Genomic DNA, 25,930 nt, shown 5'->3' on the forward strand with positions numbered 1-25,930 from the left:
TTCTGTTTCATACAAAGACCACAAAACAGATGTTAGGTAAATGCTGTGTACAACACTCATTCATGAAGATCCATGATGTGTACACTTGCTTATTAACCTAACAGGCAGTATCAGAGCAGATTCCCCTCTCATCTTGAGAGGGAGTGAAGCAATCTTTCAACAAATGACTTAGAATAGAATTGGTCACAGGCCATTTTTTCTTCTGCAGCCCCAGCATCCTGCCATGTTGTTGGGTGCTTTCCCTTTACACCTTCTCACGTTTAGCCTTTTCTGGTCTCTTACCCTCTCCTTCCAGGGATCTTATTACAGGAAAACTCAAATTCCATCTTTTTATCATCCTGCAGAGGAATTCGCTTCTTTCTTTATCTTTCTGCACCCACTGCGGCTCTGCACCAGGAACTTATCTTTTTTTCACCAAAATGTCCATTAGATTACTTTCCTTAACATAGTAACATCTGTTCTGGAGATAAATTATGCCTTTCTCTTGGAATGCAAAATCTGCAGTTGTACTTTAGTTTATCAGATCTAAAGTTAAAACTTGTTAAAACTTGAAACATGAAAAATGTGTTTTAGAACAGATAAAATATCTTTTTTTTTCTTTTAAATAGGATTAAAAATTGTATTTAAGTACACCAGGCATTACAGAATTACAGTAATTATATCATAACCGCTATCAAGAATTTAATATGGAAAGTACTGCCTAGGTGTGTCTCATTTAAATATGTAATAGAAAGAATGTTCTAAAATGTATATATGTGTATTAATAGGTGTAATGGTTCCCACATCAAAAAGAAGCACTGCTTTACAGGATTATTCTGAGTAGGGCTACCTTCTGGTATTCTTAACTGTTTACAGACTCCACTTCTTGGCAGAAAGTCCAAAAGAAAGTCCAAAAGAAAACATCTTAATGTATGTTGTTAGGTTGAAAGAGAAGAGTGAAATTGTAAATGGAATTACATTTAAAAATCATTACATGAAACAATAAAAAGAAAATAATTCGCTATATATAAAACCAGGGACCACCAGTCCTGGGAAAGCAGCTGTTCAACAAAGATCTTCTAGCTCTAGGTTTGGGAGCAGTAAGAAGAAGAATTTCTTTCTGATGCCAGTGATTTCCCCGGCACTTGGGGCTACTTTGAAGATGGCTATTCACATCTAAACAGATTCAGGGTGTGTGCTGTTGTCTACAGCTGCCAACATTTGCATCAAGTCTTCCCCACAGGGCATCAGGGTTTCTGAAACTGATTTGTGATTCAAATTTGCCTAGATCATCTTGGGAAGTCTGGAGCAAACTAAAATAAAAAGTATCCTTCTGAGATCCTTAAAACTGGGAATTTAACTGGGCTTGGCATATAGCTCAGGACAACCAAATGATTAACCAGTATGGAGTTCTTCAGAATTCTAGGGATTGAATCTGTTCAAGTGGGATCCTTAAGACAGCGATGCCTGGGCTATTCCTGTCTTTGGTGATAAATCTCTATGTATGTTGGCTTTTTGCCCATGTAGCTTATGTAGTTAGCATACCAGTTTGTCATTTGCTCTAGTCAACTTAAATATGTTATAAAGAGCTGAAAAATGCCTTAAAACTGATTTCATTACTTCTTCCTTCAGAATTATCTGCTAGAGAGGTGGTGAATCCACCAAAATCCCATCAAGAAGTATTTGAAGAAGGACAGGCAGGACACGATCTGTATATTGTATCTCACAATGATTATTATGAAGGTAAGTCTCCTCCAGTGTAAAATGGACCTGAGAATATGAGACTCAGATTTGTGAAGAGGAATAAGGGAGATGATGTGCTTAAAGTTAAAATGCCTGGCATATAATAGGTGATCAATAAATAATAACTTATTACTTATAAGGTTATAAACCCCGATAGCTGGGAACACATACACTTGTGCATTTTGGGTATAAAATGCAGAAAGATATGTTTCATTAAAATGAAAAAAATAGCTAAGTAAGATTAAATGTTGGGTAGTCTAATCTTGTTTTTTATTCAAATAGGATTATTCTAAGTGCTTTGCTTTACACGAGGAATATTAGATAATGGTCAAGTGCAGAAATTTTCAAGTCAGATCAAGTTCAAGGCCTAGCTTGTCCATTTATTATCTTTTTTTTTTTTTTTTTTTTTTTTTTGCGGTACGCGGGCCTCCCGCTGTTGTGGCCTCTCCCGTTGCTGAGCAACAGGCTCCGGACGCGCAGGCTCAGCTGCCATGGCTCACGGGCCCAGCCGCTCCGCGGCATGTGGGATCTTCCCGGACCGGGGCACGAACCCTTGTCCCCTGCATCGGCAGGCGGACTCTCAACCACTGCGCCACCAGGGAAGCCCCATTTATTATCTATTAGACCTTGAATATTTTACTTATCACCATCTATTTTAAATTTATTAAATAGGGATAATAATGTCGCGAGGATGAAGTGAGTGCCTGCAAAATGCCAAGCATGGTGCCTGGAACATAGTGAGGGCTCAGTAACTATTATCATTATTTTTATTATTATTATTAAGTGATCTTGACTAAAAGCCTTATTACTAGAATTATGCTATAGCATAACTAAAAGGCATTGGATGTTTGCTGTAAACTACAATTTAATTGTTGACGTGTGGGTGCTACGTAGAATCTTGATCTAACAGAGGATTGACAATTAGACTCTGATACCTGTCCTGAGAAAGCCGATGACCTGTGCATGATTCACGAACTAATCTGCATTAGTTAGAAGTAAGACTAGCCCTTCACTGCAGCACAAGACCCCTCTCTCCGTCTTTATTTCTTTACTTTTCTCCTCCACCGCCCCCTCACATCATACTCCTTCTGGGGCTTGTCTGCTATGCCCATTGCTCCCCGGCTGGAGTCAGCCATTCCCTTCTCCCATGACCAGTCTCTGCTGGTTCCTTACGCTGCCGGTACACCCCGGTCCTGAGATCATCTCCATCCCCCCACGGCTGCTTCCACCGCGCTTTTTCACAGCCTTGACAAGGCTTCTCTCCGTGTCTCCTCCGCCGCCGCGTCCCTGGCTCTGTCCCTCCCTTTCTTCTTCTTTAATATAAATTTATTTTATTTTATTTATTTTTGGCTGAGTTGGGTCTTTGTTGCTGCGCGTGGGCTTCCTTTAGTGGTGGTGAGCGGGGGCTACTCTTCGTTGCAGTGCGTGGGCTTCTCATTGCGGGGGCTTCTCTTGTTGTGCAGCACGGGCTCTAGGCGCGTGGGCTTCAGTAGTTGTGGCACGCAGGCTCAGTGGTTGTGGCTCGCGGGCTCTAGAGCGTAGGCTCGGTAGTTGTGGCACACGGGCTTAGCTGCTCTGTGGCATCTTCCTGGACCAGGGCCGGAACCCGTGTCTCCTGCACTGGCAGGCGGATTCTTAACCACTGCGCCACCAGGGAAGTCCCCTCCCTTTCTTCTTTTCCTCCTTCTAGTCTTTCTTTTCTTTATTCCTCCTTCCCTCCATTCCTCTCTTGTGAAAATATTTTATTCATTTTTAGAAAAGTTTAGCATCGATAGCACAATCTAATCCAATGCCATTTAATTGTTTTAAGAAAGAACTATTTCAATGAATATGTATATAGACACCCTTTACATGCATTTAGCATTTGGAGGAAAATTTGGAGGAAAATGAGTGTAGTTTTAAAATTATTTATCTATATTGGAGTATAGTTGATTTACAATGTTGTGTTAGTTTCTGGTGTACAGCAAAGTGATTCAGTTATACATATGTGCATTCTTTTCCATTATGGTTTATTACAGGATATTGAATATAGTTCCCTGTGCTCTACACTAGGACCTTGCTGTTTATCCATTCTATATATGGTAGTTTGCATCTGCTAGTCCCAAACTCCCAGTCCAATTTTTTTTTTTAATATTTAGAAGACTCTAATGGACTATCACATGACTGAAATTACTTTCATTTGCTGATTTTTACAAAAGTCTCACTAGTCTCTTGAAAAGGAATAGAATCCAATCCTTTAAATATTTATTTTTTACTTTTTCCCTTTAATGAAAGCACTATTTTTTATTATAAAAATATAATTGTAGAGAATGTAAATATCATGGAAAAATGAAGAAAAAGTAAATGTAACCTTGAAATCCCATTAGCCAGAGATAACTACATTTGATACATCAAACATCTTTCTAACCCCCATCCACGGAGCTGTCTTCAGTTAAATGTGACAATAATCTTTATGCTTTTGGAGAAACTGCTATATGCATTTACTTGAAATAGTATGTCAAGGACATCATTCAATAACAATAACAACCTCTTTTAAATACACTTAATTTAAATTATTACTAAAGTAATACATATTTTCTTTTATAAAATTCAGGTTGTATAGAAGTATATGAAATGCAAAGAAAATCTCCCACAATTCCCAGTCTGCCATAGGTGATACTTTCATATATGCTTTTCTTTGCTCATTCATATATGAGTGTATGTGTGTGTTTTGCATCCTACTGTACACACTTTTTTTTTCCCCTTTTTCTTCCCGCCCCCCCCCCCCCCCCCACATATGAAATTTCTTGGTTGTCTTTTCAGGTCAGTTATCAATATTGTATTTTTCAGGATTACAAAAATGTATTGTTTATATATCTTTGTGAATGTGATTTGTTTCCATAGGATACATTCCTACATTTCTGAGCATCTGAAAATTTCACTCTTAAAGCCAAACTCTCCACCTGAATAGCTGCCCCAGTTTGCCCTCACAGGCACAGTGTATGAGAATTTCCATTTCCCTGCATCTTCCCCAATGGCGAGCTTTGCCAATCTTCTTTATTTTTGCTTAACTGAGAGTCGAATTATGACTGTGCGCTATTGTTTTTGCTTACATTATTTGGGTTACTGGTGAGGCTGAATATCTTTTCTCCATCATTTTATAACCTTTTAGCTGATCTCTAGTTTCAGTCTTACTTTCTTAACTACAAATAGAAAACTAATACCACATCATGGTACAGTACTAGATCTTAAAAATAAAGGCCTCCCTGTTGGGTTCTCAGCCCTCTATCACGCTTTGAATGTCTCTAATATGAGATAAGTGATTATAACGAAATGTGAAGGTTGTAACGCAAATCTCAGTGAGAGCAAGTATACAACACCAATCTCTCAAATCTTAGCATAGCTTAAAGCACCGCTGGGGTCACAAAGCCTTGCAGTACCTCCCCTGATCTTAAGGATTTCTTTAACATTGATGGGCCCTGAATTTTTCATCAGTTATATGTCTTTCTCCTACATCATTTTTCTACTTACTTTCCAAATATTAACACAAGGAACGCTTGTTCCACCAGTCTCCCAGCTCACATGGGAGAATGCGTCTGTCATCTGTAGCCAAATGTGTGCAGTTTCCTGCGCTGTGACAGTTCCATTCTTTTTCCCACTCTCATTTTCATTGTCAGTGAGAACATCACATGCTTCTTGCACAAAGTTGTGTTGCTTAAGTCAGAAGTCTTCCCTTTTCTTTTCTCAGGAGAAGCAAAGCACCGAAAGTATAATCCATCAAGTTTTCATAGATTTAACTTGTATGGGATCCCAACACCACATTTTAATGATGGACGAAACATGGCAAAAACTTTACATTGGCTTCACGAACTACAAATGTAAGTTTAAGTATGTTGTGTCTTGGAACAAGTGTTAGGTATATGGCATATGGACTTGAAAGTTTATTACGTTTATTTTTTGAAGAGGTAATGCAGTGACATGGTTCAAACATAAAAATAATAGAAAAAGATACACAGTGATATGTCTTCTAAACTGTCCAGTTCCCCCAGAGATGACCATGATACTGTCTTTTTGTTGTTGTTGTTGGGTTTTTTTCTGTTTGATTTTTTTGTTTGTTTGTTTTTGACCACGTGGCTTGCAGGATCTTAGTTCTTCCAGCAGGTATAGAGCCTAGGCCCCCTGCAATGGAAGTGCAGACTCCTAACCACTGGACTGCCATGGAATTCCCTGTGTGTGTGTTTGTGATTCTAAAGTAATTTCATGTCTTTCCAGCAGATTGGAAGACATACCTGAATGTTTTTAATCTATGGGATCAACCCTACTATGTTTCTTAAAGATAGTGGGGTTTCAAGTCTCAACAAAGGCAATCATGTCACATATAATTGACCTGTCATTTATCATTCAGCTTTCTTTAATAGTTATTTGGGCACCTAAGCATCTGACTTAACTCTCACAAACTGTGACCTTTTTACACCTGCATTCTACATTTTGACTACTTTCCTAAGAAATTAAAATAAGTTTCCTTAGTTTTTCATTCCCTGTCTTATATTTTATATCTAAGCCAACAAACAAAATAAAAACCTATATTTCCTACTATGTTTAAAAAATCAGAAGATTGAAAATACTGAGGTACTGGGTTGAATGGTGGCCCCCAAAGAGGTCCATGTTCTAATTCCCAAAACCTATGAAGGTTATATTATATGGGAAAAGGGTCTTTGTAAATGCAATTAAGCTAAAGATCTTGAGATGAAGAGATCATTCTGGATGATCTGGGTGGACCCTAAATCCAATGACAAGTGTCCTCATAAGGGAAAGGCAGAGGGAGGTTTGAGACAGAAAAGCAGAAGACATTCAGAGGAGAAGAAGGTGATGTGAAGATGGAGGAGGCTGGAATGATGTGACAGCAAGCTAAGGAAGACCAAAAAAAAAAAAAAAAAGCCAACAGCCTCCAGATGTTGGAAGAAGCAATGAACAGATTATCCCCTAGAGCCTTTGGAGGGAATGCAGCCTTGCTGTCACCTTGATCTCAGACTTCTGGTCTCTAGAACTGTGAGAGAATACATTTCTACTGTTTTAAGCCACAAGTTCATGGTAATGTGTCTAGCACCCACAGGAAACGAATATACTGGGCTTGCATTTCTATACATTAATGGTGAGAGTGGATTTGCTTTGCTCTCTGCCCTCTTTATTTTTTTAGTTTGTAACTTTTTAAAAATTAATTTTTATTGGAGTATAGTTGATTTACAATGTGTTGGGACTTCCCTGGCCATCCACTCTGAGCTTCCACTGCAGGGGTTGCGGGTTCGATCCCTGGTCAGGGAACTGAGATTCCCACATGACTGCACAGTGTGGCCAAAAACAAAAACAAAACAAAACAAAACAGAACAAATACAATGTTGCATTACTTTCTGCTGTACAGCAAAGTGAACCAGTCATAAATGTACATCTATCCAGTCTTTTTTAGATCCTTTTCTCATATAGGTCAGTACAGGGTATTGCGTAGAGTTCCCTGTGCTCTACAGTAGGTCCTTGTTGTTTATCTATTTTATATACAGTAGTGCGTATAAGTCAATCCCAATCTTCCAATTTATCCCGCCCCCCCCCCCCATTCCCCCTTGGTAACCATAAGTTTGTTTTCTACATCTGTGACATCATTTCTGTTTTGTAAATAAGTTCATTTGTACCATTTTTTACACCCTCTGTCCTCTTTAAAGGATACACTGGCCCTCCAAGTTTCCATAGGCCCCCAGGGTGCACAGAGTTTGCACATTCCCACAGGCACTCACCTGCCTCGCTCATTTGCCTGTCTGGTCGCTGAAATAACAGCTCCCAGTTATAGAGGCCAAATGCTTAGTACTTTATATATGATTAATTTAATACTACCAACACCTCTGTGAGGTAGGTGTACTATAATTTTTTTCAGGGGGGTATGGAAAAGTTTATTCACTGAACCTATCTATGAAACAGAAACAAAATCAGGGACACAGAGAATAGACTGGTGGTTGCCAAGGGGGCGAGAGGGTGGGAGAGGGTAGGATTGGGAGTTTAGGATTAGCAGATGCAAACTGGTATATACAGAATGGATAAACAACAAGGTCCTACTGTACAGCACAGGGAACTATATTCAACATCCTGTGATAAACCATCATGGAAAAGAATATGAGAAAGAATGTATATACATGCATAACTGAGTCACTTTGCTATACAGCAAACTAACAACACTGTAATTCAACTATACTTCAGGTGTACTAGAATTTTAGCCTTTCCATTTTACCGATGAAGAAACTGAAGTACAGAGAAGTGAAATCATTTGCCCAAGATCGTGCGACTGAGAAATACTAGGGGTAGGGATGCAACCCTGGCAGTGTGTCTCCAGGGGCTGTCTTTAACCACTGCACCAGGGGTATAGACAGTGGATTCTGTGATCACAGGCCTGAAATTTTGATTTCCATTCTTCTCCCACTCCCTTATTATATGAGTTTCTGATACTTGAATTATTGAAAACAATAATGTTAAAACACAAACACAGAAGAAATTCTTTCAATATTATCCTAAACCCGTATGAGATAGTTTTGCTTTAGGGTATAGAAGAAGAGCTTATAAAACAAATATTCATGAATTTATCACTATTAAAGTTATTAAAACATACATAAAGGAAAACATGAAGAAATGATTTGAGTATTTCACTAGATATTTATAATTAAATATAACATAGAAATTGATACTTAAAAGAAGGTGACAAATACGGTTTATCCACTTCTGAAAGGTTAGAAATATTAAACCTACTATCCATTTCTTAAAGATATGAAATAAACATATTCACATGGTGGTCCTTATAGAGGTCCTAAGAGTAGAGCTTTTGGGTCATTAACAAGCACATTAGGGATAGTCATAAAAAACCACACTGAATTTATAAAAGCAGGCCATATGCAGGATGCATTTCCCACCAACTTGTCTCTACCCACAAGGAAACATCATTTATGGAACACTGTTTTATTTGATCACTTTCTGTATTTCGAACTTAGTTGGAAAATTATTGCTGAAATGATAGATTCTTTATTCCCTTGATTTGTTGTATTTCAAAAAGGACTCACTACTTCATTCTTCAGTGTGATTTCTATTATAAACTTGGAGTGAAGTATATTCGTTTACATCTCTTTTTTTTTTTGTTCCTATTTTCTTCTTTTTTTGTCTTTATTTTTAAATTGAAGAATAGTTGATTTACAATGTTGTGTTAGTTTCAGGTGTTTCAGGTGTACGACAAAGTGATTTATTTATTCACATATATATTAATTTAATCTTTTTCGGGTTCTTTTCCATTCTAAGTTATTATAAGATATGCAGTATAGTTCCCTGTGCTATACAGGGACTACTGTATAGCACAGGGAACTATATTCCTGTTACATATATTGGTTACTTATTTTATATATAGTAGTGTGTAACTGTTCATCCCAAACTCCTAATTTATCCTTCCCCCACCTTCCCCTTTGGTAACCATTGTTTGTCTTCTATGTCTATGAGTCTCTTTCTGTTTTGTTTACATCTCACTTTGATATGCACTATTTTAACATAAATTTGGTTCACTCTTAACTTTTGAGAGTTATTAGGGATATACACTTTTAAGGAATATATTTCCTCCATAAAACTACCTCTATCTATATTCTGTTTATGACCTTTGGTCTGAAGAATCAGAATGTTGAAATGGGGTGTGTGTGTGTGTGGGTGTATGTGTCTGAATGAAAAAATTGATTGGCACACAGAGACTTCACTCTGAGTTGGTTAGTGAATACTGTGAGGTGTGTAATGATGTTACAGTTATTGATACTCTGACATACTTGTCTGCTCAGAAATACTTCCCGATTCTCCCAGAAACATAACCCAGGCACTTTTAGGCTGAGAAGCGTAGGCTCCATGACTTAGAATCCTTACCTTTACCATCCAGGCATGTTCCTAATCATGCCCCTTAGAGCTGGTTTTATTTATTTATTTTTTATTTTTGGCCGCGTTGGGTCTTCGTTGCTGCATGTGGGCTTTCTCTAGCTGCGGCCAGCAGGGGCTACTCTTTGTTGTGGTGCGCGGGCTTCTCATTGAAGTGGTTTCTCTTTGTTGCGGAGCTTGGGCTCTAGGCGCGTGGGCTTCCGGGCTCCGTAGTTGTGGCTCTCGAGCTCTAGAGCGTAGGCTCAGTAGTTGTGGCGTGTGGGCTTAGTTGCTCTGCAGCATGTGGGATCTTCCTGGACCAGGGCTCGAACCTGTGTCCCCTGTATTGGCAGGGGGATTCTTAACCACTGTGCCACCAGGGAAGTCCTTGGAGCTGGCTTTAGATTGTCAACTTTATTTGTTCAAATTACAGTCCTTAAACTGCCTCTGATTTATTCTGACTTTACCCATATTGTTCTTTTTCTCCCTTTTTGAACTAATGGGAGGTAAATGAAGAAATAAAAGATGAATTACTTTATATTTCATCTTTTGTTTCTCCACAGAGTGTCACTCTTCTCCAGAAATTTATTCAACTCCATATTTCTCCAGAACAGGAAATAGTTTTAAAAGCAAATGGAATCTAAGAGTTTAATGTTCATTGTTTTTAGTCTTAGCAAAACAATAATTTATTAATTTTAATGTTATTAAATAGCAGTGTTGTAATTTTGCAGTTCTCAAAAGAAATTCTTAGTCATTTAATCACAGTGATAGAAGTAATGAAATTATATTACAGAAAATTGGCAAAATAAAATCACCCATAATCCTGTCACCTTAATTCAACCTTTATTATCTTTTTACTCTATTTCTTTCTAGTGTGGCTTCCTGTGTTGATTTTTGCATAGCTTTAATCAGAGTGCAATAACATTTTATATCCTGGTTTTTCACTTAACATAAAATAATTTTATATTGCTGTGTATTCTAAATAACCAACATTTTGAATGCACACAAAGTGTGTTCTTGTTAATACAACATAATCACCCTCCAGGATTGAACATTTAGATTCTTTTCTTTTCTTTTTTTTCCCCATCGTAGACAGTGAGGCTACAAGCAGTTTTATAAATGTAACTTCTTTTCACACTTAATTATGTGGATTATCTCCTTATGATTGGTTTTCAGATGTGGATAAAAGAGGATGAACATTTTTATGCTTTTTGAATCATGTTACCAAATTATTTCCAAAAGGATTATAGCAATTTGCACTCGCAATCTACAAGTGTTTTACAATACTTTTTGCCAATGTTAGATATTCTTTTTCTCTGTCTCTTGTCTCTCTCTCTCTCTCTCTATATGTGTGTGTGTATATATATATATATATATATATATTTACTTATGTACTATTAAAAAGTGGTACTTTGTTGTTCTTTTATCTTATATTTCTTTTATTACTGGAGAGTATTATAATTTCTCCATATATTTGCTTACTAGATTTGAGTTATTTGTTTATATCCTTTGTTTATTTATTTCTTTTATGCTTACTTTTCCGTTAGCAGTTTTAGGAGTTACACTTATAAGAATGATATTAACTCTTTTTGTTTACTGAAAAAAATTTTGTTTGCTTGTCTTATTCTTTAATCAAAATTTTATATTCTATTATAAACTTATCTTTATAATAGAATATACATGATAGAAGAATGAACACATAAAGCTTTCTTTTTAGCATATAATTTCTTTTGAAACTGGATTTATTTTGTGATGGCCCAAATGATACTATGGTATTCCTCACCATATGTATATTTGGTAGCCAAGAATACTTTAGGTAATACAGATACCTGACAATTTTCTAATTTTATAGGAAAAGAGGAGCTAAGGTTGTATCCAAGAGAGTTGATGATTTCAAAGAAAAATTTCAACATAAACTTGGAAGAATTTTAGATCCGTAAGTTCATGATTAACTTAGAATTGAAAATGTTTTTGGATCAAATTTACAAACTACTCTTGTGGTAAATTTTGGTTTGTGTTTTATTAGGTTCTATCAATTAAATAAGGATCATCCTTTTGTGTTAATCAGGGAACTCTTATTAGCCTCTATAGCGCTTGGGGTTCCAGGAAAGTACTGAGTCTCCAAAATGGACAGGGCCTTTGGAGAACAGGGTGGAAGAATTTTGTGTAAAGCTTTATTTCTGAGATCTCAGAAATTTAACTTATTGCATTATATTTTCCTCTCTCTTCCCTGTCCCCGCCCCCCCCCCCATGTATATATATGTACTTCCATAATTCTGCTTTGAGTATGTTCTGTTTTTTCTTTTTCAGTCTGGACTTTTTCACTGAAAGCCAGTGAAAGCATTCAGCCATTGCTAATGCGAGTGGGAGATTAGGGAAAAGATCTGTTGGAGAACTTCTGTTTGATTCTCATAGTTTGGTTATAGGAGAAAATATAGGCGATTAAAAACATATGGCAAACATATTTTAAATTCCAGGGATGCCATGTGGTGGGAATTTTCACTAAAATATTTGTTTTCTTTAATAGCATTGCAGAAACAATGAATGTTCCCCCAGACCACACATTTGGGGCTTGTCTCCGTCCTGAGGAGTATGGTAAATATACAAACTTTCTTCTTAAAAAACAAACAACAAAATCCCCCCCACCCCCCAAATCATGCAGTTAAGTTCACCATCTCCTTCTCTCATAGCTTCTAATTTTAATGGCTTAAAATATTACATTAACATTAAAGAGAACAATTTGTAGCACAAGAAAGAAACAAAATTTTCATATTATATTTGAAATAGGAACAGTTTAAAGCCCTTGTAATGAATTCCTTAAGTGTATTTAAGGCTCAGAATTTTATTTAGAAAATAAATAAGGCCTGTATTAAACAAGCCAAAGTGAAGTGAGGCAGCTTTTTAATGAATTCCAAGATTGTACTAGGCCCTTGTTACTCAAAATGTGGTTGCAGACGGGCGGTGTTGGTGGTCCCTGCAAGGTTCTTAGAAATGCAGAATCTCAGGCTCCACCCCAGACCTACTGAATCAGGAACTGCGACATACCCAGATGAACTGTAGGGACATTCAAGTTCCAGAAAGCACTATACTCTACAACCACATACTTAAGAACCACTCTGCCCACCAGCCAATCAATTAATCAACCTACAAAGTGGCAGAAGAAAATTCCCAGGATTTTGTTTTTAGTGCTAAGGGATCTAAACAGCAGACTTCCAAAGGGAAAACTCTGCCAAAGCTTATCAGGATTGGGCTGTATTTTACTGGTTTTCAAAATACAGTCTGCAGTCTACCTGCATTAAAATCACCCAGAGAATTTATTAAATATACAGGTTCCTGGGACCCATGCTCATATATTCTCATGTATGCTAAACTTTAAGAACTGCTACTAAAAATGTGTTAAAGTCCACTCACTGACAAATAAAATACATATTTACTGAGCTTCTGCAACATGGTGTTTCAGACCACCATGAATCACCATATTAGGAGATTATATTTTGGTTCTGTTTTTAGATCAACTGTTACATGTTTAATGGATGCCTGCCCATCTTAGAGGCTCTTCATACCTCTAGAAGTGGGTAAGGGATGATTTAGGAAATCCATCAGTTAGCCTGAAATACAAGTAGATAATCGTGCTCAGCTGCCTACTTGAGGGCAGGTTCATGCTGGTTGGCGCCCCATCTTGCTGTCTGTTGGATTCTTGGGGTCTAGCGCACAGTACATTATTTTCCCCGGTATCCATAGCATGAATCGATGTATCTAACACATAGTTTATCATGTTGACAATTAGGCAACATTGACAAATTTCCTAATAGTTGAGCTACATTACCCTTAAAAGTTGAATGATAAGATAGAGCTATAAAGTGAAAAGGAAGGACACTGACATTAATAGTTTAAAAAATGTGTCAGTATTGGCCTTGGCACCGTACAGCGTAACTGTGTAAGGGGACTGTCAGCCCTCTCTAGACTTTTCCTGGAGCTCATGGATGGACACAGATTAACCCCAGTGGCCTTTTGTGACTACTGTTGGGGTTAACTAGCAGCATCTATTCCGTGGAAAGCTTCAGGGTCTGCCTGCTTCCGAGAACGTATTGGTTTCTTTACTGGGCCTGGATTGCTCCCTTACCCTTACTTAGGGAAAGAAAGGCAACTGCACAAAGAATGCCTCATCCCTCAGGCCTGGGGTTGTTGGTTATGTTACGATGCTTCCAGGAAGAGTGCAAGGGCTGTGTCCAGCTCCCAGAATGCACCAGGACAGAGGCAATGTGGAGGAGAATCCGGCTCCCAGAATGCACCAGGGCAGAGGCGATGTGGAGGAGAATCCGGCTCCCAGAATGCACCAGGGCAGATGTGATGTGGAGGAGAATCCGGCTCCCAGAATGCACCAGGGCAGAGGCGATGTGGAGGAAAATCATAGGCAGTAGTGCATCATGAGAATTGGTAGCAGGCAGGGTGCAACTGAGGAGCAGGCGTGGCTTTTCTGATGTCCCTGGCGTGGTAGCAAGGTCATGGGTCTCTCTCTTAGGTCCACAGCTTGTACTCCTGATTTCAGCTCTTTAGAGGTGGCTCTTGAGTAGTTGTCAGTGATTTGACATGAGCTTCATAAATATTCTCTCAGGGCCAGGCCAGAAGAGGGTATCAGCGTACCTCTCATCCACTAGGCAGTCATACCTGGTAGGGTTGTGGTGGGAAAACCAGGTAGAGTTGGAGATACAACCATTCGAATGGTTATTTTTGGATGTTAATGGAGAGTGAAGGCCTCTGAAGATAAAAAAAAAACTCAACCAAGAGCCATCTTGTGGAAGAGCCGGAGTGGGGGGAGGTCCTTATACAGAGCAGCCCCCCAGAGGGTTGACATCAGGGGAAGAAATGTGGAAGAGGAAAGGAAGCCACACTTATGTGTCAAAAATCACCCCTAATCACTTTGATTTCCTCTCGCAGAGCCATACTTGGGTTTTGCCTACGTTAGGATGGTCTGATAATAGCTGACCCCGTTTCAGATGATCTTGTTCTGAGGCACTTGGCCAGTTCCTGGAACTAGCACTGGTTGTGGGCTTTTCACCCATACTTAGGGTCTACCCTTAGAAAGAAGGCTTTTGTCAGAATATGCAGGATTAACTCCTGATTTTATAATAAACTTAGAGGTGCTATGAGCACCTATTAAAAAAGACCCTTGACAGAGCCTAATAATATAGGGCCTTGTACAAAGTAGGTGTGAATATTAGTTGCCTTGAACTGCAACCAGTGTTGCAATTTATTTTTTTTTCAATTTTTAAAAATTGAAGTACAGTTGATTTACAATGTGTTAATTTCTGCGGTACAGCAAAGTTATACATACATATCCATTAAAAAATTATTCTCCTTTATGGTTTATCATAGGCTGTTGAATATACTGCCCTGTGCTATATAGTAGGACTTTGTTGTTTATCCATTCTATATATAACAGCTTGCATCTGCTAACCCCAAACTCCCAATCCTTCCCTCCCCCAACGCCTTACCCCCTTGTCAACCACCAGTCTGTTCTCTATGTTTGTGATTCTGTTTCTGTTTCATAGATAGGTTCATTTGTGTCCCATTTGAAATTCCACATATAAGTGATATCATATGGGATTTGTCTTTCTCCTTCTGACATACTTCACTTAGTATGATCCTCTGTAGCTGCATCCATCAATGTTGAAATTTAAATTAACCTACCCAGGATATCACAGCCAACTGTCAGCATGACCCTGTCGCAAGAAAGCAGGAAGGGAGGGGTACAGGCCAGGGGAAAAAGAACAGAGGCAGAAGGTTTCTTCTGGTGACATCCACCAAGCCGTCACATCTGAAGCAACATGGTCAACTCTGGTCTGATCTGTGTCACCATTAATATCCAAGCAATGGGGTTTAGAGGTAGTGTGTTTGTACTTTCTTTGTGTCATAATTCAGGAAAGTTCCTTTAAGTCATGAAAGAAAAGTAGAAGCAAGGGCTGGGTCTGGCAATGGCAGCAGGTGGATTGGAGGGGTTATTACTCGGGGTTGTGGGTCAGGACTCACTTAATGGACTGTGAATGGAGGTCTTCTGTGCTGGTAATAGTGTAGGGGAAGCAGCACAGAAATGGGGACTTGGTGTGCAGACTGAAGGCAGACTGGAAACTCACATTAGGAAGGAGTAGGGAACTTGTGTCCAGTTTTTACAAGGTTTCCTAGATGTTTAGTCAACCTTGAGGCACACAGAGTGACCCCCATGTGGAATCAGCCCCAGCTCTCAGATCCTCAGCCTTGTAGACAAATGTCTGCTAACAGGGTGTCAGGCAAGGACTTTGTTGTCTTAGGAAAGGATTTGACAGCTGAGGGGGCTCATGATTCCCCCATAAAATTCATTTTTTCAGATTTTTTTCATTGAGCAAAGAAGTCGCATAAAGCAGAAGTATTCATTTTTATCAATTTGTACTTTTTTTTTTTTTTTTTTGCGGTACGCAGGGCTCTCACTGTTGTGGTCTCTCCCGTTGCGGAGCACAGGCTCCGGACGCGCAGGCCCAGCGGCCATGGCTCACGGGCCCAGCCGCACCGCGGCATGTGGGATCTTCCCGGACTGGGGCACGAACCCGTGTCCCCCGCATCGGCAGGCGGACTCTCAACCACTGCGCCACCAGGGAAGCCCCTGTACTTTTTTTTTATAAAAAGAATTTTCTGTCATGATGCATAATAGTATTGGAGTTAGGTTTTTTCATTCACAGAAGCTGCTAGATCTCTCTCTGTTTTAGTGTGGGAATAATTGTGACAGGCTTTAAATTCAGATAAAAGACTTTTTTTCCCCCTCTCTTCAATAGGAGCTGGTGATCTCATCCACAGAAGACTTCCGGGAGAATATCTCCGAGGCAAGGACAGACAGAGAGCCCTGGTTGCAGCAGTGCGACATCACTTAAAGAAAGTTAACTACCAAAACTTTGACACTTTGCTGGCAGCCTTCAGACACTATGACAAGGCCAGTAGTAAAGTGAAGCTTTTTTGGTCTATGCATGGGCTTACAGGTCCTAGCAGGCTGGTGTAGATCAGGATCAAGTCCAGTCCACCACCTGTTTTTGTAAATAGTTTTACATGCCTATATTTTAAAAAAATTGGGGTGCATGTATCTCTTTGAATTAGAGTTTTCTTTGGATATATGCTCAGGAGTGGGATTGCTGGGTCATATGCATGCCCATTTGTTTTAAGTATTGTCCACAGCTGCTTTTGCAACTACACATGCAGAGACTGAATGGCTTGCAAAACCTATGATACCTACTTTTTGCCCCTTGACAGAAAATGTTTGCTGGAGTAGACCTGCGTTGTCAAAATGTGGTTCTTTCACCATCATCAGTATCACTTGGGAACATGCTAGAGATGCATGTCCTAAGGCCCACCCCAGACCTCCTGAATTAGGAACTTGGGGTTGGGGTCTAGCAATTGTGTTTTAACAAGCTTTTCAGTGATTCTGATGCAGGCTGAGGTTTGAGAACCACTGTTGCAGATCATTAAACTGGAGTGTGCTGGGAGCCTGGGGGATGGACAGTCTCTGCCTCATTCTGAATGTGTACACACGGTACTGTCAGTCTGGTCCAAGTCAAGCTTAGAACGCTCTCCCCTGGGCACCAGGTGTGGTTTCAGTTTTGAGAGTAAGATCACTCAGTTTTCAAGCTCCTCTAAATTTTATTCTTTGATCAAGTCAGATCAACCCAGGGCTGCATAATTACCTGACATCATTTTAGGCCATTACAGGATTTACCAAGCTGCACAGTGCCTTAGGCTTGCACTAAGGAACGCTACTACACAAACAGTTTGTGAAACGTGGCACATTTTTTATTAGTACGCCCACGCGGCTGTTATTTATTTTTGTCATACGCATCCTCTTTATAAGGAAACCCAGTCTTTCTAAAGCACATAACTGTGCATTGTCTAAGTATCTGGTTTGTTTTTGCTTCATGTACAGCATGGCTTTGGACCAATAGTGCATACCTTTTTGACTTGGCTGCCAGGAAGCTTAGAGCCAATACAGAGAAACACATCTAGTTTGTGAATGTGATCTTATAGTATACATTTGTGCACTCTTTTTATTTCAGGTTTCATCTTATTTTAGTCCAACTTTATTTTCTCTTTGCCCTGACTTCCTCACTGTTTTTGGCTCTCATTGTACTTCCTTTTCTAGGCAGCCTCAAACCGTTTTAGAATAAGTCTAACATAAACAAATAAAAGCTCATAAATAAACCCGTGATGATGTACTGCATCATAATCTTGATAGGAGAAGAAAAGAAAGAGCAGAATAATTTTAGTTTATCTCAAAAGGAAAAAAGGATAATATTCTTATCTCCATTCCAATGTTGAGTACAGTTTGAGAAAAGTGACACCTCACAATATTTATCCTATGAAAAAATCTTGATCACTCATTGGCTAATTCATTTTAAGCCCATGCGTTTTATCTGATTTTAGATTAGGGGCCTGTGTACCTGTGATGTACTGGTGAATAAAAAGTGGGTTAAATATCTCAGTTAAGTTTGTACTAATTATGTCGGGACAAACACCAATCAGTCATCAACGACATTTCTCACAAAGTTGTGTTTAAAGAAAATGTAAGTATTCAACTGTTTCTCTGGTTTTTAGTAGAGACCGATTGCTATTTACAGGTAATTTAAAAATTATTCTTCAGAATTAAATTACTTAAGAAAAACACTCACCGTTGTGGCCTCTCCCGTTGCGGAGCACAGGCTCCAGACGCGCAGGCTCAGCGGCCATGGCTCACGGGCCCAGCCGCTCCGCGGTATGTGGGATCCTCCCGGACCGGGGCACGAACCCGTGTCCCCTGCATCGGCAGGCGGACTCTCAACCACTGCGCCACCAGGGAAGCCCCTAAATAGTTAACTTTTAGTATGTACAATGTAGTGCTCAGTGCCCTTGAGGAGCTTTTTTTTCCTGAGTGGGTAATAAGATGTGGGTCTTCCTAGTACAGCTGTAGGATTGTTTTTGATGATTAGAATCTTATACTGTTGAATGCCCAGATTTAATTTAATTGAAAAGCAAAACAAAACAGAACAAATAAACGGTGATTTCCTAACTGACTCTTCTTGGCTTAGAGGATTAATTCTGTTATTTGTTGAACACTGACAGTGCATCAAACATTATCCCAGATAATGTGCAGGCTTTTAACTCAGGGAACTTAAAATCTAAAGGGGGGGGGCGGGAAATAAAGACTCATCATGTCCAAGAATGGTCACAGCAGAGTCTCAAATTTTCAAAATAGGTATATATAATTCCAGCTCCTTTTATTCTGCCTATTATCCAGGAAGTAGTTGAGATGGGATGATTCCTTTTGGGGGACAGTTGCATTCATTGACAAAACTGGTTTACTAAGACGTGTGAGCAAGGCTGTTCCAAAGCTCAGTAATATCAGACTGCTGTGGATGGTTGGGGGCAGAAAAGGTTCATTGAATACCTTGACTAATAGCTCATTGTTGAGTAGCCTTTGTGCTATAAGTCACACCACTGTCAGACCGAAAGTGGTCCAGAAAGCAAAGCATGTGACTCAGATGAATTGCACGGGCCACACTTTTGTGTCTGGAGCTGGCTCATTGGACTGAAATAGCGATTCTCTAACTTGAAAATGTGTCAACAGAGAGATGTACCATCAATAGCTCTGAGTGGGGACAAAGGTTCGTGTAGTCAGTATGCCAGGAGCATGGGGCAATGCCTTGTGTGTGATGTGTCCTCCCTCACCATAAGACAAATGGGTCAGCTTGTGGCAGGAGTCACAAGTTAGGCATGTGGTGGTAGCCTCTGCCTCAGAAACGTCGACTGCTTTTTTGGCACTTTGTCTAATGGTGCGTGTATTGTCGTGTCTGCTACAAGGATGGATCCAGGCAGCGACTGTGCAACCTGGGTGGTGCAGGCTCAATCCAAAGCTTGATTCCTGTCATCCACATCAGAGGATGGACCCTTATCCTGGGCATCTATGTGAATTACCTGGATGGTTCACTCAGCAGCCGTGATTTGTTTCCATAGTTTTCTTTCTTTTTTTTTTTTATTGGAGTACAGTTGATTTATAATATGTTAGTTTCAGGTGTACAGCAAAGTGAGTCAGTTATACATATACATATATCCACACTTTTTGTTTTAGATTCTTTCCCCATGTAGGTCATTACAGAGTATTGAGTAGAGTTCCCTGTGCTATACAGCAGGTTCTTATTAGTTATCTATTTTATACATAGTACTGTGTATATGTCAATCCCAATCTCCCAATTTATCCTTCCCCCCCATTCCCTGGTAACCATAAGTTTGTTTTCTACATTCGTGATGCTATTTCTGTTTTGTAAATAAGTTCATTTGTACCTTCTTCTTTTTCAGATCCACATATAAGTGATATCATATGAAATTTGTCTTTCTGTGTCTGATTTATGTCACTCAGTATGACAATCTCTAGGTCCATCCATGTTGCTGCAAATGGCACTATTTTGTTCATTTTTATTCCATTGTATATATGTACCACATCTTCTTTATCCATTCCTCTGTTGGTCCATAGTTTTCTGTCTCAAAAAGAGGTGTCTTTAATCTTCCAATCTGTAGTGGTCTTTTAAAAAATTTTTTTAATTAAAAAATTTTTAATTTTCTATATTTTTGGCCATGCCAGGCGGCATGTGGGGTCTTAGTTCCCCAACCAGGGATCGAACCCATGCCCCCTGCATTGGAAGCATGGAGTCCTAACCACCGGACTACCAGGGAAGTCCCCAGTCTGTAGTTTTCCAAGTGGCAACCAAGCACGCAGGCCATTGGCAACAGTCCAAGAGTCAGTAAAAATATAACAGATTCATCAATGGCAGGATTGGCCGGAGCTGTGAGAATAACCTTGAGTTCTGCCCACTGAGTAGAGTGACTATGCCCTTTTTCGGTCCTTAGCTCTTACTGAGGTTGAAAGCCACAGCAGACCAGTGAAGACCATTGGGTTTCAGGTTAGTGAACCAGGCCCAGCGGCTCTATGTGGTGAAATCATTATTCATAGAGACTTGCAGCTCAAAGGGGTCATGAGGGTTGAGGGGCCCCCAAGGTACTAGCATTCTCTCCATGTGGCTTCTCTTGATCGTAAGTGCGTGAACATTCATAAGACAGGTATGGAAAGCATCAATATCAATTGACACATCCAGCAGTGGAAGCCACAGAAATAATATATTGTTAACTTTCCTTCTCCACTTTGAACAAACCCTGCCCAAACGCCACCAGCTGATTCCTGACGTCTCTCCTTGCTGCACACTCGGTAGGGTGACGACTTTGGCACCCACAGCCAATGACGCCGTAGTGGTTTCAGTCTCCACCCCCCTGAAGTTCCACAACATACTGGGACAGATACCTGTGGCCTGTGATCCCCCTTGGGGACAAGGAGATCTTGTCCCATACCTAGTCCTCCTTAGAACAGTTGAGGTTGGGGTATGGGGGGAGGGAAACGTCAAGGCTGCAGAGGCAGGAGTGGCTCTGTACCCAGTGAATAAGAAGCATTTTCTTTCATTATCGCCACCATCTTTTTCAGATTTGGGGACCCTCGATTCAACAGCCCACCACCCCACCTTTGCTTTTCAGTTAGGGCTGTGGGGCTCGTAGTTTTGGTTGACTTGGGCTGGCAGTAGAGACTTTCATAAAGCAGTCTACTTTTTTTTTTTGCGGTACACAGGCCTCTCACTGTCGTGGCCTCTCCTGTTGCAGAGCACAGGCTCCAGACGCGCAGGATCAGCGGCCATGGCTCGCGGGCCCAGCTGCTCCGCGGCATGTGGGATCTTCCCGGACTGGGGCACAAACTCGTGTCCCCTGCATCGGCAGGCGGACTCTCAGCCACTGCGCCACCAGGGAAGCCCCATATAATGTATTTTAAATTCTCATTCTCTTTCAACATGAGGGTTAGGAACATTCTCCAGGCCTATGGGTCTGGCTGCAGGAATTTCTCTAGAATTCACTGGGTCAGTTTCTTGTTCTCAAGGGGATTGTCTTCACCAGCGTTGTGAATCTAACCCTGGGTCTAGGAGCTGATGGTTGGTGAGTCATTTATGTTTTCCCTTGGGAGTTTAACTATCTCGGGGAAATCTCTCTGAGAGGGCCAAACTCCCTTATAGCAGCTGGCACCCACTTTGAAAACACTGGGACCATTCCCTGTCATCTCTGATGGATCTAAGTTTGGCTTGACGGGCTGCAGGAGGGCTGAGTGGTAAGACGCCCAGCTCTGGCCATTCTTCCTTAACAAGCATTATGTGCTCCGGCCCGTCACCCTGCAAGTGAATCAGCCGGGTTCTGCCCAGAGTCTTTCTAAATTTCCCTCCTTTCACGCTCAGCGTAGGTGCTTCTGTCTTTAACTGTTGTCTGAAAGGGGTGGAAACTTCCCCTCCTCCCGCTTCCCGGATGAATCTGAGTGAATCCTGTTGTCCTCGGGAGCGTTAATATCCAGCGGCAGCTGCCTTTGAATCCACTCTCTGTGCTTGGCCTGCAGCCACTTCCCTAATTTCTTCTTTTCACCAGGCAATGGAGTGTAGGACAATCACTGCCCAGTTGACTTTTTAATTTTTTCCCACACCGTGTGGCATGTGGGATCTTAGTTCCCTGACCAGGGATTGAACCCAGGCCCTAGTGAGTGAAACTGTGGAGTCCTAACCACTGGACCACCAGGGAAGTCCCTGACTGCCTAGTTGGAACACCAACTTTGAAAGCATTGAAAATTGCAGAAAGCTGTCAAAAGTACACAACATTGGTCAAATGAAATGTCAAGCATGAATCATGCTTAGGCCTTCTCAACCCGAGTGTAAACAACATGATTTAATGAGAAAGATATGGGGCTTCCCTGGTGGCGTAGTGGTTGACAGTCCGCCTGCCGATTCAGGCGACACGGGTTTGTGCCCTGGTCCGGGAGGATCCCACATGCCGCGGAGCGGCTGGGCCTGTGAGCCATGGCCGCTGAGCCTGTGCGTCCGGAGCCTGTGCTCCGCAATGGGAGAGGCCAAAACAGCGAGAGGCCCGCATACCGCAAAAAAAAAAAATAAATAAAATAAAAATAAAATAATGAGAAAGATATTAAAATGAACAAAGGCTGTGAGCTACACTCCACTCCAACCAGGGTTGAAATTACCGGGCACATATCAGATGGACACGATGGGGACCAATCTCGCTTAGTATCTGACTCTCCTTATATGAAAAATAGGACCGATTGTTTGAATTTATGTGATAGAGCTCTTTCTTTTTTTCTTAAAGGAAATAACAGATGTTGCCCACTCTGCTCGTGAAGACAATACTCACGTCATCTTTTTTTGCTTCGTGTCTAACAGAAGGGAGATGGAGCCATAGATAAAGCTGAGCTTCGGGAAGCGTGTGACCAGGCCAGTGTGCACATAGATGAGAAGCTCCTGGACCAGCTATTTGAATACTGTGATGTGGATAACGACGGGCTGATTAACTACCTTGAATTTGCAAATTTTCTTAACTGGAAAGATAAAACCCCCCTTAAGGAGTACGAAGAGAGGGTCATTATTAAAGGTATTTAATTTCTGAAGTCTTGCTAAATTCTTAAATGGACTTTAGTATTTTCTTTTTCTTAGGAGTTTGACTCGTCAACTTTAATATTATATATTTAAAGATACACACATATACATATATTTGTTTTTATTTTTATGCATAGAATATCTGTGGAAGGTTAGGAAAGAATTTGATAACATTTATTATTTCCGGGGAGGGGACACTGGTTGCTGAGGGTCAAAGCGGCAGCGAGACTCACTTTTCAATCTATGTTTTTGTATCTTTTAAGTTTGGAACCGTGTATTACTCATTCAAAAGAAAACAATTACAAGCAAAACAAATTACACAGAAGCCCAAAATATGAAAGAGAGTTCCTCAGAAAGCTGTTTGAAAACCATTTTCTTAGAGAAATTAGCTCCCCTCCCCCAGGAAAAGTCAATTGTAAAATAGAATTTGATCTGTTAAATTTTTTTTTTTTTTGCGGTACGCGGGCCTCTCACCGTTGTGGCCTCTCCCGTTGCGGAGCACAGGCTCCGGACGCGCAGGCTCAGCGGCCATGGCTCACGGGCCCAGCTGCTCCACGGCATGTGGGATCTTCCCGGACCGGGGCACGAACCCGCGTCCCCTGCATCGGCAGGCGGACTCTCAACCACGGCGCCACCAGGGAAGCCCGATCTGTTAAATTTTTAAAAGGAAAAACATAATCTTTACTATTATTCAAATATCTTCATGTTTACACATTATCTTCCTGCATCACTAACCATATATAGATATACATATATACATATGTGAGTGAGCATATGGAAAATTTTTTTTATAAGCTTGTTCTTTGTTTTTAAAATTAATTAATTAATTAAATTTACTTTTGGCTGTGTTGGGTGTTTGTTGCTGCATGCAGGCTTTCTCTAGTTGTGGTGAGCAAGGGCTACTCTTCGTAGCGGTGAACAGGCTTCTTATTGCAGTGGCTTCTCTTGTGGAGCACCGACTCTAGGCGCACAGGTTTCAGTAGTTGTGGCACACAGGCTCAGTAGTTGTGGCTTGCGGCCTCCAGAGCGCAGGCTCAGTAGTTGTGGCGCACGGGCTTAGTTGCTCTGCGGCATGTGGGATCTTCCCGGACCAGGGCTCGAACCTGTGTCCCCTGCTTTGCAGGTGTATTCTTAACCACTGTGCCACCAGGGAAGTCCATGTATGGAAATATTTTAAAATAGCTAAAATCACGGGGACTGTACCATTTTTATTTGGCTAAAAAAAAAACTTAGCTCTCAAATTTCTATGGAATGAAGAGATACTTTTATGGTTTCTGTAAACTTTATTTTCAGTTCCCTTAAGCTGAGGTATTATGAATGACTAAGCCATTTCCTCACTTTTTAAAACTTAGGTTATTTCCAGATATTTAAAAAGTAATATGAGTGACGTTATAATGATTATCATCTCTCAGAAAGCTTTCTGTTTCTATCTCATTTCTTATGAATGTTATTTTTGTCCCAGAAGTAACTCTTTCATTTTGCTTTTTTAAATGATTGTACCAAATTCCAATTTTATCAGTCACGTTGGTGAGAAGGTTTTACTCCAATCTTGCTACCACTGAGTGTTATTTCAAACATTCTTGTGATTTAGTTGTTATATAATGATACCTCGTTTGCTTTAATTTTCAAGTCTTGATTCTTACAGACGATTAACTTTTGAAAGATTGTCTACATGCTTATCTCCTCTTGGAATATCTCTCCTCTAAAACGTGAAGATACTCCTGTTTTCACTTTTATTCCTGCAAAGACCGTACCACATTTGGGGCTTTATTGACCACGGGAGCCCTTACCAGTTTCTGGGATGGCTTTTCTCTGTTGTCCACTAGGAAAGCAGGAGGAACTTCTCTACCTAATGAAGCTTTTTATAGAAAACAACTCTACCCTAGTTCTCTCAGAAATAAATAGAGGGTGACAGAGTATTTTCCTTCTTGGAACAATTCATGAAGCAAAAGCCTGCTTTCAAACCAGGTGGTTCTTCTAATTGTTCCCGGTTGCGGGGTCCTGACTTGAGCTCCATTTTCAACGGAGTTCTTGAGGTTTTCCTCTTCTTCTAAGACAGTGGCTGGTGGGTCAGTCAGAAGGGACTCGGGAATGTATTGCCAGGAATTTTCTTATATCAAGTTCCATCTTACTGTTGACGGCTGGAGAAAAGGGGGTGCTTCCCGTAAGGCAGGGGCTTTCGAGCAGTTTTCGGAGAAACTATTTTTCATACTTGGTCCAGATTTCTGCCTTTTGCGCCCACCCACTCGTGGGTGCAGGGACTGGGTCCAGAGGGTCTGGAACACTGGGCCCGACGCTTTCACTGCAGCGATTGGCAGGGGCTGAGTCGGGGGGTGCAGACTTTAGATGGGTCTGTCTTTTCTGGTTTGCCACCCCGATCGGGCACTGGGGCACTCTTCGCCTGTGTAACCGGTGCTGGGCCTTCCCCAGCACCTTGAGTTCCTCCAGCGCTCGAGAGACCACAGCGCCGCCTAGTGCTAGCTGTGTACTTAGCAGCTCCATGAAAAAGCTGTGTCAGGAATTTCCTCCTCAACTTCAGAACTGACTCAGCAGAGCAAATCTGCAAAAGAGAACAGAATCTTACAGGGTTTTCTCTTATACACTGATTGGAAGGGAGTTATTCATAGAATCAGTTCTTGCGCTCACAGCGAGCTCTCGTCGCTTCTCCAAATGTCACAGTGCATGGGGGCTCCCTCCCTACCGCGGCGATCAGGTTATGTGTGGAATTTACAGCTCCAAATATTTCTTCTCCTGTCCCTCCCCCAGGGCACAGTCTTAGGAACAACTCTGGTAATCCTGTA

General features: G+C 40.7%; 1 protein-coding gene across 1 annotated transcript in view; it reads left to right on the top strand.

Moving 5' to 3' along the window:
- The window catches only part of EFHB (EF-hand domain family member B), a 57,248-nt gene that overhangs the window by 25,189 nt on the left and 6,129 nt on the right, over positions 1-25,930 (top strand). The window contains exons 5-10 of the mRNA XM_065876671.1: positions 1,612-1,722; positions 5,450-5,579; positions 11,471-11,554; positions 12,146-12,213; positions 16,425-16,579; positions 22,917-23,124. Coding sequence (XP_065732743.1) covers positions 1,612-1,722; positions 5,450-5,579; positions 11,471-11,554; positions 12,146-12,213; positions 16,425-16,579; positions 22,917-23,124 — 756 coding nt within the window. The remainder of the gene's footprint in view (positions 1-1,611; positions 1,723-5,449; positions 5,580-11,470; positions 11,555-12,145; positions 12,214-16,424; positions 16,580-22,916; positions 23,125-25,930) is intronic.

Source organism: Phocoena phocoena, chromosome 4 (genome assembly GCF_963924675.1).
Source record: "Phocoena phocoena chromosome 4, mPhoPho1.1, whole genome shotgun sequence".
Classification (NCBI taxonomy): domain Eukaryota; kingdom Metazoa; phylum Chordata; class Mammalia; order Artiodactyla; family Phocoenidae; genus Phocoena; species Phocoena phocoena.